The sequence below is a fragment of the Rhincodon typus genome, chromosome 38 (assembly GCF_021869965.1).
Source record: "Rhincodon typus isolate 14 chromosome 38, sRhiTyp1.1, whole genome shotgun sequence".
NCBI classification, from domain to species: Eukaryota; Metazoa; Chordata; class Chondrichthyes; order Orectolobiformes; family Rhincodontidae; genus Rhincodon; species Rhincodon typus.
This window is the reverse complement of record NC_063369.1, coordinates 10,555,978-10,569,529: the sequence shown is the minus strand read 5'-3', so window position 1 is coordinate 10,569,529 and position 13,552 is coordinate 10,555,978. Positions and strand designations below refer to the sequence as shown.

The 13,552-nt window shown below is 41.7% G+C and overlaps 1 protein-coding gene across 2 annotated transcripts in view; it reads right to left on the bottom strand.

The window, feature by feature from the left end:
- Positions 1–13,552, bottom strand: part of xab2 (XPA binding protein 2) — a 47,130-nt gene that overhangs the window by 26,734 nt on the left and 6,844 nt on the right. For both annotated transcript variants that reach the window (XM_020528385.2, XM_048617991.1), the window contains 6 exons: positions 13,311–13,445; positions 12,062–12,226; positions 8,429–8,573; positions 6,278–6,429; positions 4,128–4,247; positions 1,574–1,705 (listed from right to left, as the gene is read on the bottom strand). In XM_020528385.2, coding sequence (XP_020383974.2) covers positions 1,574–1,705; positions 4,128–4,247; positions 6,278–6,429; positions 8,429–8,573; positions 12,062–12,226; positions 13,311–13,445 — 849 coding nt within the window. The remainder of the gene's footprint in view (positions 1–1,573; positions 1,706–4,127; positions 4,248–6,277; positions 6,430–8,428; positions 8,574–12,061; positions 12,227–13,310; positions 13,446–13,552) is intronic.

The window sequence follows — 13,552 nt, the reverse complement described above, 5'->3', positions numbered from 1 at the left end:
GGCCTAGACCCTTCATCAGAAAAAGGGTCTAGGCCCGAAACGTCAGCCTCTCTGCTCCTATGATGCTGCTTGGCCTGCTGTGTTCATCCAGCCCTGCACCTTGTTGTCTAGGCACAAAAAAAAGATGGCTAGGTCAGAGATAGGACTGCTCAGAATCAGGGGGCCGGTGAGCTCAGTTTCGGCTGGTTTGTGATTCAGAGTCGTGTCAACAGCCTGGGTTCAATTCCTGCTCCTGGTGAGGATATCATGAAGGACTCTCCTTCTCAATCTCTCCCCTTGCAGGAGGCGTGGTGACTCTCGGGTTAAACTACCACTAATCCGCTTTCTCTGTCTCTCTAATGAAAGAGCAGCCCTATGATCTGGTAGGACTATGGCAACTTTACATAGAATCCCACATCTTTCCACCAGTACTTGGCACTGATGCGACTCTTCAAAGGGATAGCCCCCATGCCCCCCAAAAAAATCTGCTTGATTTATAAATCCATTTCCCTGCTAAACTCTGTGCTAGCAGTGTGTCAAGATTAATATGATTTACAATTAACTGGAAAAGACAAAGCATGTTTTTTAATTATTTTAAGGGATGTGGTTGTTGAGATGGGGTTGTTAGAATATTTAAGGCCGAGACAGGCAGATTTGTAACCTATAAGGGAATCAACGGTTATGGGGAAAAGGGCAGGAAAGTGAAGGTGAGGATTATCCAATCAGCCATGATTCCACTAAATGATGGAGCAGACTGAATGGGCCAAATGGCCTACTTCTGTTCCTACAACTTATGTTCATTAGCCAGCATTTTTTGCCCATTCCTGATTGGCTTTGGGCCAAGAGGCTTGCTAGGGTCATTTCAGAGGGCAGTTAAGAGTCAACCATGTTGCTGTGCATCTGGAGTTACATGTAGGCCTGACCAGGTAAGGAGGACAGATTTCCTTCCAAAAGGAATACCTGAAAAACAGACGGGATTTTACAAGAATTGATGATAGTTTACTGGTCACCATTACTAATGGCTACTTTTCACTCCAGGTTTTCTTTAATTTACCGAATTTATTAATTAAATTTAAATTACACCAGCTGCCATGGTGACCATAAGATACAGGAGCAGAACTAGGTCATTCAGCCCATCGAGTCTAACTGCTACTTGACCATGGCTGATGGTGAGATTTGAACCCATGTCCCTAGATCATTAACTAGGATCACTAGACCAGTGACTCTGACAATATACCACGGACTTCCTCTAAAATCAGCTACAATCTCCACCCCCTACCTTTACACGCTCATCATTTTAGATTTAGAACATGCTGTAAACCTACCTGAGAAAATGCCGCCATTTCTCCGAATATAAAATAGTCAAGACACATTACTTGCATTTAAAACTGGAATTTTTTAAATTCATTCACAGGAGTCACCGATTAGGCCAGCACTTATTGCCTGTCCCTAACTGCCCTGTGTAGTTAAGAGTCAACCACATTGCTGTGGGTGTGGAGTCACAGGTAGGCCAGACCAGGTAAGGATGGCAGCTTCCTTCCCTAAAGGGCATGCGACATCAGACATTTTGTAAGTTTGACACTTGAAGACCTACCCTCAGCAATCGAAGAGCCTCGTCATAGTTTTCATGCCGCAGTTCCATCTCCCCATATTCACACCAAACGCTCGCAAGATCATCAACGTGCTTGAAGTTTACTTTTGTGGCTTTTTCAAATATGGTTCGAGCCTGAAACAGAAGCAGATGCAGCTCAGGAACATTTACTGTCCTTTTCAAGAGAGAGTGGCTGCAGCAGTGAGCGTTGGAATGTCAGGCTGTTGATGATCTACGAAGACTCATTGGCAAGGCTCACTATATTTAAGAGTTGTGGTAACCATCAATATTAAACACCCACAAGGTTCGAACTTCCAGTTGCTTGCCATTTCAATTAATCACCTTGCTCCTACACTGACATTACCATCCTGCGCCTGCTACAGTGTTCCAAAAAAGCTCAATGCAAGCTGGAGGAATAACATCTTATTTTCTGCTTAGGCACTTTATAGCCTCTAGTGCTCAATGTTGAGATTAATAACATCAGAACATGACCTCTGTCCACCATTCTGATTAAAAACAACACCCTCAGCCACGTCTTGTTGCTGTCTTGATGGCTTTGTTCTCGGCAGAATGGACTCATTTTCTGAGGAAGGGTCTCTGGATCTAAACATGAACTCTGATTTCACTCCACAAATGCTGCTATGACCTCATAGAGTCATAGAGTCCTACAGCACGGAGACAGGCCCTTCGGCCCAAACTGGTCCATGCCAATGAAAATTTTCATCCATGCTAACCCCATTTCCCTGCACCTGGCCCAAATCCCTTTAAACCTTTCCCATCCACGTATTCATTCAAATTCCTTTTAAGTGTTGTTAACGTACCTACCTCAACCACTTCTGCTGGCAGCTCATTCCATATGTGTACCACCCTCTGTGTGAAAATGTTGCCCCTCAGGTTCCCATGTATTCTCTCCCCTCTTACCTTAAACTGATGCCCTCTAGTCCTCGATTTTCCAACCCTGGGAAAAAGACTGAATGTGTTCACCCTGTCCATGCCTCCCATGATCTTATACACTTCTATAAGATCTCCCCTCAGTCTCCTAGACTCTAAAGCACCACCCTATAACTCAGTCCCTTGAGTCCTAGCAACATTCTCGTAAATTTCTTCCGCACTCTTTCCAGTTTAGTAACACCCTTCCTCTAGTAAGGTGACCAAAAGTGAATACAATACTCCAAGTGCAGCCACACCAACATCCTGTACAACTGCAACATAACTTCCTAAATTCTACACTCAATGCCCTGACTAATGAAGTCCAGTGCGCCAAAAGCCTTCTTCACTGCCCTGTCTACCTGTGACTCCACTTTCAGGAAACCATGCACCTAAACTCCAAGGTGCCTCTGTTCCACTACATTCCTTAAGGCCCTACCATTCACAATGGAACTCCAACCTTGATTTGACTTTTCAAAATGCAACACCTCACACTTATCTATATTAAACTCCATTTGCCATTTCTCGGCCCGCTTCCCTATCTGATTCAAGATCCAGCTGCAATTTCTGATAACCTTCCTCACTGGCCACAATACCACTACTTTAGTATCATTTGCTGAGCTTTTCCAATTAATTCCTGTTTTTCATAGACCCATTTTCTCCTTTCCACACTTAACATTTGCAACTATTTTGTTCTCATTTAACGCTATTATCACTCCTTTTATCTTTGGCTCTGGGCATCATAATCATCTGTTCCACTCGCTCTTCTCCTTCCCCTCCCACGCCAACTGACATCTGACGACAGTATAAAAATAAACCATTTTCCAGCCACCTTTAGTTGCGAGGAAGTCACAGTGGACTCAAAGTTAACTCAGCTGCCAGACCTTTTGAATTTGAACTTTCTCTTTTATTTCTGCAGCTGTGTGGCTGAGTTTGGAGGTGCATGCTGGGAATGTGCATCACCACAAATAAATTCTTGAACAAGTATGTAAAGGTAGGCTCCAGCTCTACGCTTCACCACAATTTAAAACAGATTGCACCATTTATTACATGGTTAAAATATGGGAATCTGCTAAATTCCTTCCATCCATCTCAGTTCATCATAGTCAGAAATCAGTCGATACCAGGTTATGGTCCAACAGGTTTATTTGAAAATCACAAGCTTTCAGGTGACCTGACAAAGGAGCAGCACTCTGAAAAATTGTGATTTCAAATAAAGCTGTCGAATTGCAAGCTGGTGTCATTTAACTTTTGTCTTTGTCCACTGCAGTCCAACACGAGCACCTCTACATCAGTTCATCATATGGCTTACAAGTGTTGCCGAGGAACTGGGTCAGAAATCAAACACTTCCAGGCTTTCTCTATGCTGCCTCAATAAGGAGTCTTGGTTCCAAACCTCAGAAAAAGCTACTGTGCAAATCTGCCAAATAATTCCATTTCCCTCTGGTGAGACTGACAATTAGCACCTAAATAGGGCCATTCTCTTGTGGAGGTCCACACTCATTAGAGACTGGATTAAGACTCATTTCACAAAGGACTCCTGCAGTCAGAATGTTGCCCTGTCAGTTTGACAATAATCAAACCTATTGCACCATCCTCTGAAGCTTTAAGATACAAAGATACAACTTACATCTTGAATTTGACTGTTTTCTTCATAAAACTTTGCAAACGAAACCCAGAGCGTATGTGGCTTTCCAGTGGCTTTTAATGGGTCAACCGTCTGCACCGCTTCTGTGTACGTGTTAATGATCTGTAATGCAGAACAGCAATGAGCAAGTACAACAAACGCTCCAATTCCTACCATTTTAAAGCAAAATGAAGTCATCTGATTAGATGCAGGTAACAGTGTGTTTGGAATCATAAAGCACTGTGCAACAACTGGCATGGTGCTCCTGGTATCAGAGGGATCAGCAGAGATGTTAGCACCATTGAAGATAGCTGCAAAAGAAAGTGTCAGCCATGGGCTCACCAAGTGAAGGAGCTGACTCAAGGGGACAAAATGGTCTGCTACTCTTCTGCCTGTCATGCCGGCTCACTCACAGCAATTGCCAATGAATGACAATGACAGACACTTTGAGCAGATCACCAACGTTCCTTCGTGATTTACATCAGTGTTGCCAACAATCTGCTTTCCATGTGAACATTTGACTTTTCCAATACCACATTCAAGCTCCGTTTGAATGACGTCTTGGAAAAAAAGGCATGGACAAAGAGGTTATGGGGTAACTTCCAATTAGCCACTTGTCCTTTGTCTAAATGTGAGCCGTAATTGCTTAGAAATTACTGTATACTTCCTCTCTAAAGTAAACTTCGAAGTAATAATAACATTCCTGACTCAAAGGACTGTGTAATTATAATATCCGTCACAGCAGACACAGAATACCGCTAACAACAACTCAGATGCAACTCAGTACCTGTGATTAAATTCTTACTTTTCTTTCTCCTACTTTTTCAAATCAGCTTAACCATCCAACCCTTGAATTGGAATAATTACTGCTGTTTATTGATATTTAGTGTGATTGACATCGACATTGCAGATTGCTCCATTTAATAGAAAGTCATCTTGGAGATAGGAGGATACCTCTAGACAGAAACGGTCCCACTAATTAAGATGTGACCCTAAGTTTGGACGGCTGCATGTTATAAGTGAAAGGAAAAAGATAGACAGATGTGAAGTTTTAAGGTTAAATATATCAGGAGGAATTAGTTTGAGTATGGGGAAGAACGGACAAAATATATGTAGATTGGTTTACATGTAGTTGTTTGGCAGTATAGAGTTTGAGTATTGCTGACGAGAGAAACCTGCTTTTATCTTTACAGGCAAAAGGAATGCGTCCAGGCAATGTGCTCTTTTCAATTAAAAACTGTGGGGAATTCAGCTTCCTGGTGCTTTCTGCATGCAACCAGTCAGTGCTGACTGGCCAACCAATCAATAACCTTTTCTCATATAGTACAAATTATTGCTTCCTTTGAAATTTGGCTTTTTGAGCCTATTGTGAAGAGCACAAGATGAAACGCTTCAACGACCAGTATCTTTTTGGACTAGTTTAAGAAAGTAGGTCATTTACCTCATTACCTACTTCTACAAATTGAAGTCAGCCTATTAACAATTTGGAAATAACAGATTTGTCACCAGAATGCAGGTATATCACAAGTGTTTGAAGCTATCCTGCATTTTTGAAAGGTACTATTTCTCATTTAACATCACTTATCATTCAGTGCAACGTACAGTCAGAGAGATGTACAGCTCAGAAACAGACCCTTTGGTTCAACGTTTCTGCGCCAACCAGATAGCCTAAATTCATCTAGTCCCATTTACCAGTATTTGGCTCATATCCTTCTAAACCTTTCCTATTCATGTACCTATCCAAATGCCCAAATGCCTTTTAAATGTTGTAACTGTACCAGCCTCCACCACTTCCTCTGGCAGCTCATTCCATTCACATCACCCTCTGCATGAAAAGATTGCCCCTTGGTCCTTTTTAAATCTATCCCCTCCTACCTTAAACCTATGCCCTATAATTTTGGACTCCCCTACCATGGAAAAAGACCTTGGCTATTCACCCTATCCACGTCCTTCATGATTTTATAAACCTTTATAAGGTCAACCCTCAGCCTCCGACACTCCGGGGTAAATAGCCCCGGCTTATTCAGCCTCTCCCTATAGCTCAAACCCTCTAGCCCCAGCAACACCCTTGGAAATCTTTTCTGCACTATGTTGTGGGGTTTATTCTGAAGGGGTCATGCAGCAAGCCTGAGGAATCCACAGATGTTCCTCACCTCTCGTGGCTTTCCTTCATACAGTTTGACCCGCTTATGCCACTCGTGAACGTTGTGTGGGTTCTGCCGAAGCAGTACACTGTTCAAAAGGAGGGGACGTCTGTTTATAAGCTGCTCAAATCGTGCCAATCGAAGCTCTAGATCGATATCATCTGTTAAAAACAAGCAGACAGGTGTGTTACTGCCACTGGCCATGTCAGTGAAGAAACTGGTGAATACCTCACCATTTCCTTCAGTATCAAGGCATAACCCTGAAACGAAAGATAGCTGAGTGGTATGTCTGAGCTGCAGAAAACAATGTTAGAACTACCTAAACAGCAGATAAACTCTAACTGGAGTACTGCATACAGTTCTAATCACTGCAATGCAGGAAAGACATGGTGTCACTCGAATATTTATGAGATTGCGGCCTTTAGCGAAGAGAAAATGCTTGGACAGGTTAGGGCTGTTTTGTTTTAAACAAAAGACAGTGAGAGAGATGTATTTGAGGTGTACAAAATTAAAACAGGCCTCCGTAGAATGTGTAGGGAGGACACATTGCTCATAGCATGAGTTAACTGGTCAGGGACAGAAATTTAAAGTAATTAATAGGAGTAGAGGACAAATTGAGAGAGAAATCTTTCAATCAATGGTGGATATCTGGAATCCGCTGCTTTAATGGTCGTTTGAGGCAGAAGAGATTATTGCATTTAAGAAGATTCTTAAATCTGCATTTCAAGTTGCTCAATTTTGGGTTACAGGGCTACGGACCAAGAGCTGGAAATAGCTTAAAAAAAGCTCTTTTTTGGATGGCAATGGTGCAATGGGTTGAGTGGCCTCAGTGTCTTAAGTTTTCTATGCTCAGGACAGAAGATTCTGTTGATTCAGTTCAATTTAGTGGTGCAAGGTCTGTGAATGTACTTCCATAACTCAGTTGCCATCCAGAGAAGTCTTAGGTGTAATGTTACACGGCCAATGGCATTTGCCAGTGCTGTTTCAATAGATCAATCTTGGAAAGGAATGAGGCACTGCCAACCCTGTCAATGCAGTGTTCTAATCGTGGAATTGGGTACAAATGTGTCTTTGTGACCACATCTACTTACCTAAATTCCATACAGAATCTAGTTTGGAGCAAATATGATGAAAAATTTCCAGTAGATTACTGAAGACAGGAAAAAGAAAGCATTCACTCCTACATTTCATTAAAAAAAAATACAGAAAAATCCTTGCGGCATAAGGACTTTATCCAAAAGACTTACTTTTGTGCCAAGAAAAGTACAATAATTCACTGCACAAGTGAAAATGAAAAATAAATCAACAATCTATAATATTTGCAAATCATGTATGTATACAATCGCTCATTTATGACTCTCCTCAGCTTAATTTTCTTCCTGAAGAAAGGGCAGAAAGCCCTGCGAGGTAACAGCTTCATTCGTAGTTCTGACCAAGTTTACAACAGCAACCACAGGAAGGACCAGACTGGGACAAGAACTTTTACTCTATATTAGGCAAAGTGTTATCATTTGAAATGTACTGCCACAAGAGGCAACGGAAGCAGATTCAATAATTTTCAAAAGGGATTTGAATGTATACTTGAAAAGTCTGGTTAAAATTCTGCAGGACGATGCTGAGTTGGAATCAGGACACTGTGAACAGTGCTGGCAGTTTCCTTACTAAATGTCCCTACTCCCATTGCAGCCAGTTCAGAGAAGGTTGATTCAGCTGACTCCTGGGATGCTAGGACTTTATGAGGAAAGTTTGAGCCAGGTTGGGCCTTTACCCATTGTGGAATCTACAACAATGAAGGTTGATCTTACTGAAACTCGCAAGATTCTGAGGTAGCTTGACAAGGTAGATGCTGAAAGCATATTTCCTCTCAAAAACTATTTTGAACAGCATCCAGATGGTCAATTGTAGAAAGTGAAAAATGAGTTTGGTTTCCTGATGACGATGATACCAGGCTGGTACATCCATACGTGGACATCAAGTACAGATAGTACCACGTGTGGCTGCGATTTACCTGCTGATATTGACACTTTGGGATTACAGTGGAGGAAAGGCTGTATCGAGGGATCATTAGCTTCCTGGCATCACTAAATGTAGCCCAGCAGGAGAGAGCAAAGGGATAAATATTAAATAAAAGCAAATGCAAAACGTGCAAAATAACTTTACCTTCTTCTGCTTGCCCCATTTCTGCTGTTGTTTCCATTTTAGCTGCAATCATGCTCTCCTCAAACTGTGCATAACTATCAAAGACTTGGGTGAAATCTCGAACTGTCATCACTGTCTGAATCGCCTCTTCATACACGTCTCTGGCCTAGAGGGAAGACGGAAGTCATTCTTTGGTTTCGCTATTGAAAATAATAGAATTATAGAGACATTACAGCAGAGAAAGCCACTTAATCCATTGTGTCCCTCCAAAGAAACAATTCACATACTGTTATTCCCTTGCCTTCCCACTCCCTCATACCAGCACAATTCTCCTCTGCAGAGAATGAGAGAGAGAAGGGCAGAGAGAGAATGACACAGAATGTAAAAAAAAAGAGAATGAGATAGGGAGTGAGAGAGAGAATGTGAAAGGAGAAAAGAGGAATGAGAGTGTATACAACAGGATTAGGCGAAGGCATAAATTTGTCTGTATATTCCAAGATCAAAGTGATGGGATGGATAAACATGCGTGTACCCAGGATAAAGGTGAATGGATGTGTGTTTCTTTTCTTTATTCCTATATGGGATGTACTGTCGCTGGCAAAGTCAGCATGTGGTTTGCTAGGGCCATTTCAGCATGAGGTTAAGCACTAACTGCATTGCTGTCAGTCTGGAGTCACTTGTAGGTCAGACTGAGTATAGACAACAGAACGAGATGGTGTTTTACACCACAACCAATGGTAGCTTCATGGTCACCTTCACTGAGACTAGTTTTCAATTCCAAGTCTTACGAAGTGATTTTAAATTCTATCAGCTGCTGGGTGAGGAATTTGAAGTCATATTGCCAGACCATGTCACCTAGTCCAATGATATGACCACCAAACCATCATCTCCCCACACAAAATGATCAGAGGTATAGATAAAGTGGACAGCCATAGGCTTTTTCCTAGGGTGGAGGTAGCTATTACGAGGGGACATAGTTTTAAAGTGAGTGGAGGTAGATATAGGGCAGACGTCAGAGGTAGGTTCTTTACTCAGAGAGTGGTAGGGGCGTGGAATGCATTGCCAGAGAGGATAGTGGAGTCGGCCTCATTAGGGGTATTTAAGCAGCTATTAGATAGGCATATGGATGATAGTGTAAGGTAGGGGTGGAGGTTAAATAGACCTTAGGTTTAGGGTAAAAGTTCGGCACAACATCGTGGGCCGAAGGGCCTGTACTGTACTGTGCTGTTCTATGTTCTATGCACATAACAAGCAAGTACTCCAAACTAATCATTTTTATCACAGTTTGGAAATCACAACATAGGCTTGAGACATAATCCTCTGAGAATGTGAACACTTCACTTTTGGAAAGGTGTCATAATGGGAACACTATAGCACAGATTTATTTTGTGTTACAGAGATGAAAAGTTAGACTAGCACAAAGAGAAAGCTGAGAAGTTAAAAATTTGTTTCAAACTAAGCAGAAAATTTTCAACCGGTGACCTGGCATAGATTGTAAGATTATGATGCAGTAAATAGTGATTGATTGATTCCACTGATTGGTGAGGTGGTAGCAACAGGGCAAAAAAAAAAATCTAATAGTCAGAAAAAGAACGAGTGGGGTAACTGGAATAAAGATCTTGACATGGAGGATGGTTAGAATGAGAAATACTCTGCCACAAAACAGCAACACAGGCTCTATATTCTTTTCAGTGACCATTAATTAATTACTTTTAAATACAGCATGACAGAAGTAAGCAAAATAAAAGGTACTTTGTGGAAAAAAACCATATCAGCACTAACCTAGTTGGGTTAAATGGCCTGTTTCTGTGCTGTTAACACTCTCTGATGAAAAAAGAGCAAAGTGGATGCCCAACAAGTTGGAAAGCTTGCTCAAAATGGAAGTATTACCATATTGGCAGTGTCACTTGTATGGGGTCAGAGTTTCCCCAACATTCCTTCAAAGTGTTAAATACGTAAAGTTTTCCTGTTTTATAAATAGTTTGAAAAGCAAGAAGTTTCCTCAAGGAAACTCAAGTGAATCCAATAACGTGAAGCATCGATAATCTGGGGTCTCAATGTTCACTGTAGAAAAAGGAACAGTTTCACCAGGGACTGGAGTCATTAACCACACTGAAGACGACAAGTGCTTTCTCCAGGCACTTACATTTCACATCATATCTGATATCCCGAGCTTAAAAATATTCTTAGGACAGATTGAACAGGTTGTGACTCTTTTTCAAGAGTAGGAAAAGCCAAGTGTTGACCTGATAAGATTATGAAGAGGTGTGAAAAAGTAGACATAGAAAAGATGCAGAGAGCAAAATAAAACCTAGGGGCCATAAACATTGACATTAACACATTAAACATTGAATGTATTAGTGACTACCTTAAATACTGAAGAACCACTCCACAATGTCAGAAATCTGAAAATGAAAACAGAAAATGCTGGAAATACTCAGCAGGTCTGACAAGAGGCTTTTTAAAATTTATTTTATATATTTATGTTACAGACTTTATGCTTGTATTACAGGGGATGGGGGAAGCTGCCAAGCCAGAACTGCACTTGAATGGAATTGTTTGGTAGGACCATTTCAGAAGGTGGTTATTGTTAACCATGTTGCTATGGATTTGGAGTCACACATAGGCCAGACTGGATAAGGTGGCAGATGTCTTTCCCGATAATGAACCAAACAGGTTTTTACAACAATCAATATTACGATTCATGACTACCACTGAACCCCAGATTAATGAACTGAGTTTAAACTCCACTCACTATTAGCCTGGCCCAGTGGATTGCTTGTCCAGGATCAGTGCTGCTGTCTCTGCAATGATCACAGACTTAAAGTATTAAGTTCTCGCTCGCCACAGTTGTTGTTCAGACCTGTTCAGCATTTCCAGTATTTTCTGTATTGATTTATTCACACACAAGAGTAGTTCCAACTCACAACCTAGTTGGAACTAGCAACCAGGAACAGTAGCTGAGAAGAACAACACTGAATCCTATAAAGGGGATGTTAGATAAGTACAACATAGAAAGGAATAGAAGGATATCTTGACGTGACTGATGAATTAGGGTGGGAGGTGTTTTGTCCAGTGTATAAACACTAGTATGGATACGTTAAGACATATGGCATTTTTTCTGGGCTGGTAGAGACTCTCAGGCAGTCCACTTTTCATTTTACCGCTGAGTCAATACTCTTAATTCCAAATTTAAGCAACACAGTAACTGGGCTAGTCAACCGTGCATCAGTCTTTACAATCACCAGCCTGATTGCTAATATGTACATAAACCTTCAATTGTAGCTCCTAATAAGCATCCAGTGAAATTACAGTCACTAACAAAACAAATATTACACAGACAGTTCTGTTTCGTTAACATGAACTGGCTAATTGTTGAATAATGGACGTTGTTTGAATAACACGAACTTTCTGCTGTTTCTGTATTCTGATTTTCTATAGCGATCTCTTTGTAATGCAATTTTCTAAGGTGGTTTTCTGCAGCACGAGATCATGCAAGAATGCAACTATCGTGTTATAGGAAAACTACCTGTATGCATAAAAACAAAAAGACTAATGTGATTACAAAATGATATATTTTATATCAAAACCTCTGGTGAGAATCAGCATTGTATCATCTTGAGCAGAACTTCCCGATAAATTTTGAGCCCCTACCTTTTCAAAATGACCACTTCGAATGTAGTAGTCAGCTAAAGAACACCAAAGCTTCCCTAGTTGGTCGGTGAAGCGAGTCAGGCCTCCCCGGATAATGGCTCCAACATTCAGGGACTTCACTTTGTCTGGGTTTGTAGAAATGAGATGGCAAAGCTCATGCCACAGCTGTGGAAATACAAGGCATTTCAGTAAAAATGCAGGTCTTCATTGTCTGTATCTCAAAGCTTTTGCTTCTTTCAACACTCATCATTGCATTCCTTTTCAGTAAACCTGCCACAGTCCCATACAGTTGCTCTGTCATTAGACAGAGACACGACTGGTGATGGTTTAATCTGGGGGTCTCTGTGCCTCAGGTGAAGGGAGAGGTTGAGAAGGCAGGGAGGCGATGGCCTAGTGGTATTATCGCTGGATTGTTAACCAGAGAGACCCAGATAATGTTCTGGGGCCGAGTTCGAATCCCGCCACAGCACATGGCAGAATTTGAATTCAATAAAAATCTGGAATTAAGAGTCTAATGATGACCATTGTCGATTATCACAAAAACCCATCTGGTTCATTAATGCCCTTTAGGGATGGAAACTGCTGTTCTTACCTAGTCTGGCCTACATATGACTTCAGACCCACAGCAAGGTGGTTGACTCTTAACTGCCCTCTGGGCATTTAGGGATGGGCAATAAATGCTGGCCTAGACAGCGATGCCCTCACTCTGTGAACGAATAAAGAAAAAAGGCAGGACTTTCATGGTAACCTCAGCTGGGATAGGAATTGAACCCGCAGCACTGGTGTCACTCTGCATCACAAACCAGCCATCTGTCCAACTTAGCTAACCAAGTGAAGCTTGTTTCATACACTGCTAGTCACTGGGTGGCAGAGTGGCACAGTGGGTATACAGAGTAGGTAGTGGAGTACTTAACTACTAGGACCCAGTCTGGAATGAACTTGTTTCCTCCACTTTTTAACTTCTGCTTCCAAAAAGCAGGCTGGGGTTTCCCAACCAGAGTCACTTGCCAAAGAATCAGCACCCTTTTTTCATGCAGTGTAAATTGCTGCTCCCTCTGAAGTTTGGCATTCTTGCATCTGTCCTGATGGGTGCAAGATGAAAAGTATCATCAATAACACCCTTCACCCCCAAGCAGTACACAAGTTCTACACTATCAAGCGACGTAATCCATTTCAACACACTAGGCTTGATGTCTCACTGTTTCTGCTTACACACAGATAATCAGCTAGACTGAAAACAGGGGCTTACTTGGTAGTTTGATTTCCCCTCTTTTGAGACAAAGGATTCATCGTTGACGATGCCAGCGAGTCGTACTGCAGCCTCATCCAGACGATCAATGGAGCGGAGATACTCGATGTACTCTTCGGCGTTTTCAGGGGACAGCTGTAAATATTAGAAGATTTTGAATAGCGTGAAGGAATATTGTTCATTTGGAAATCAGTCAGTCAGGCGGGGAGCATTGAGAAACATTTAATTTTCTCACCGAGTGG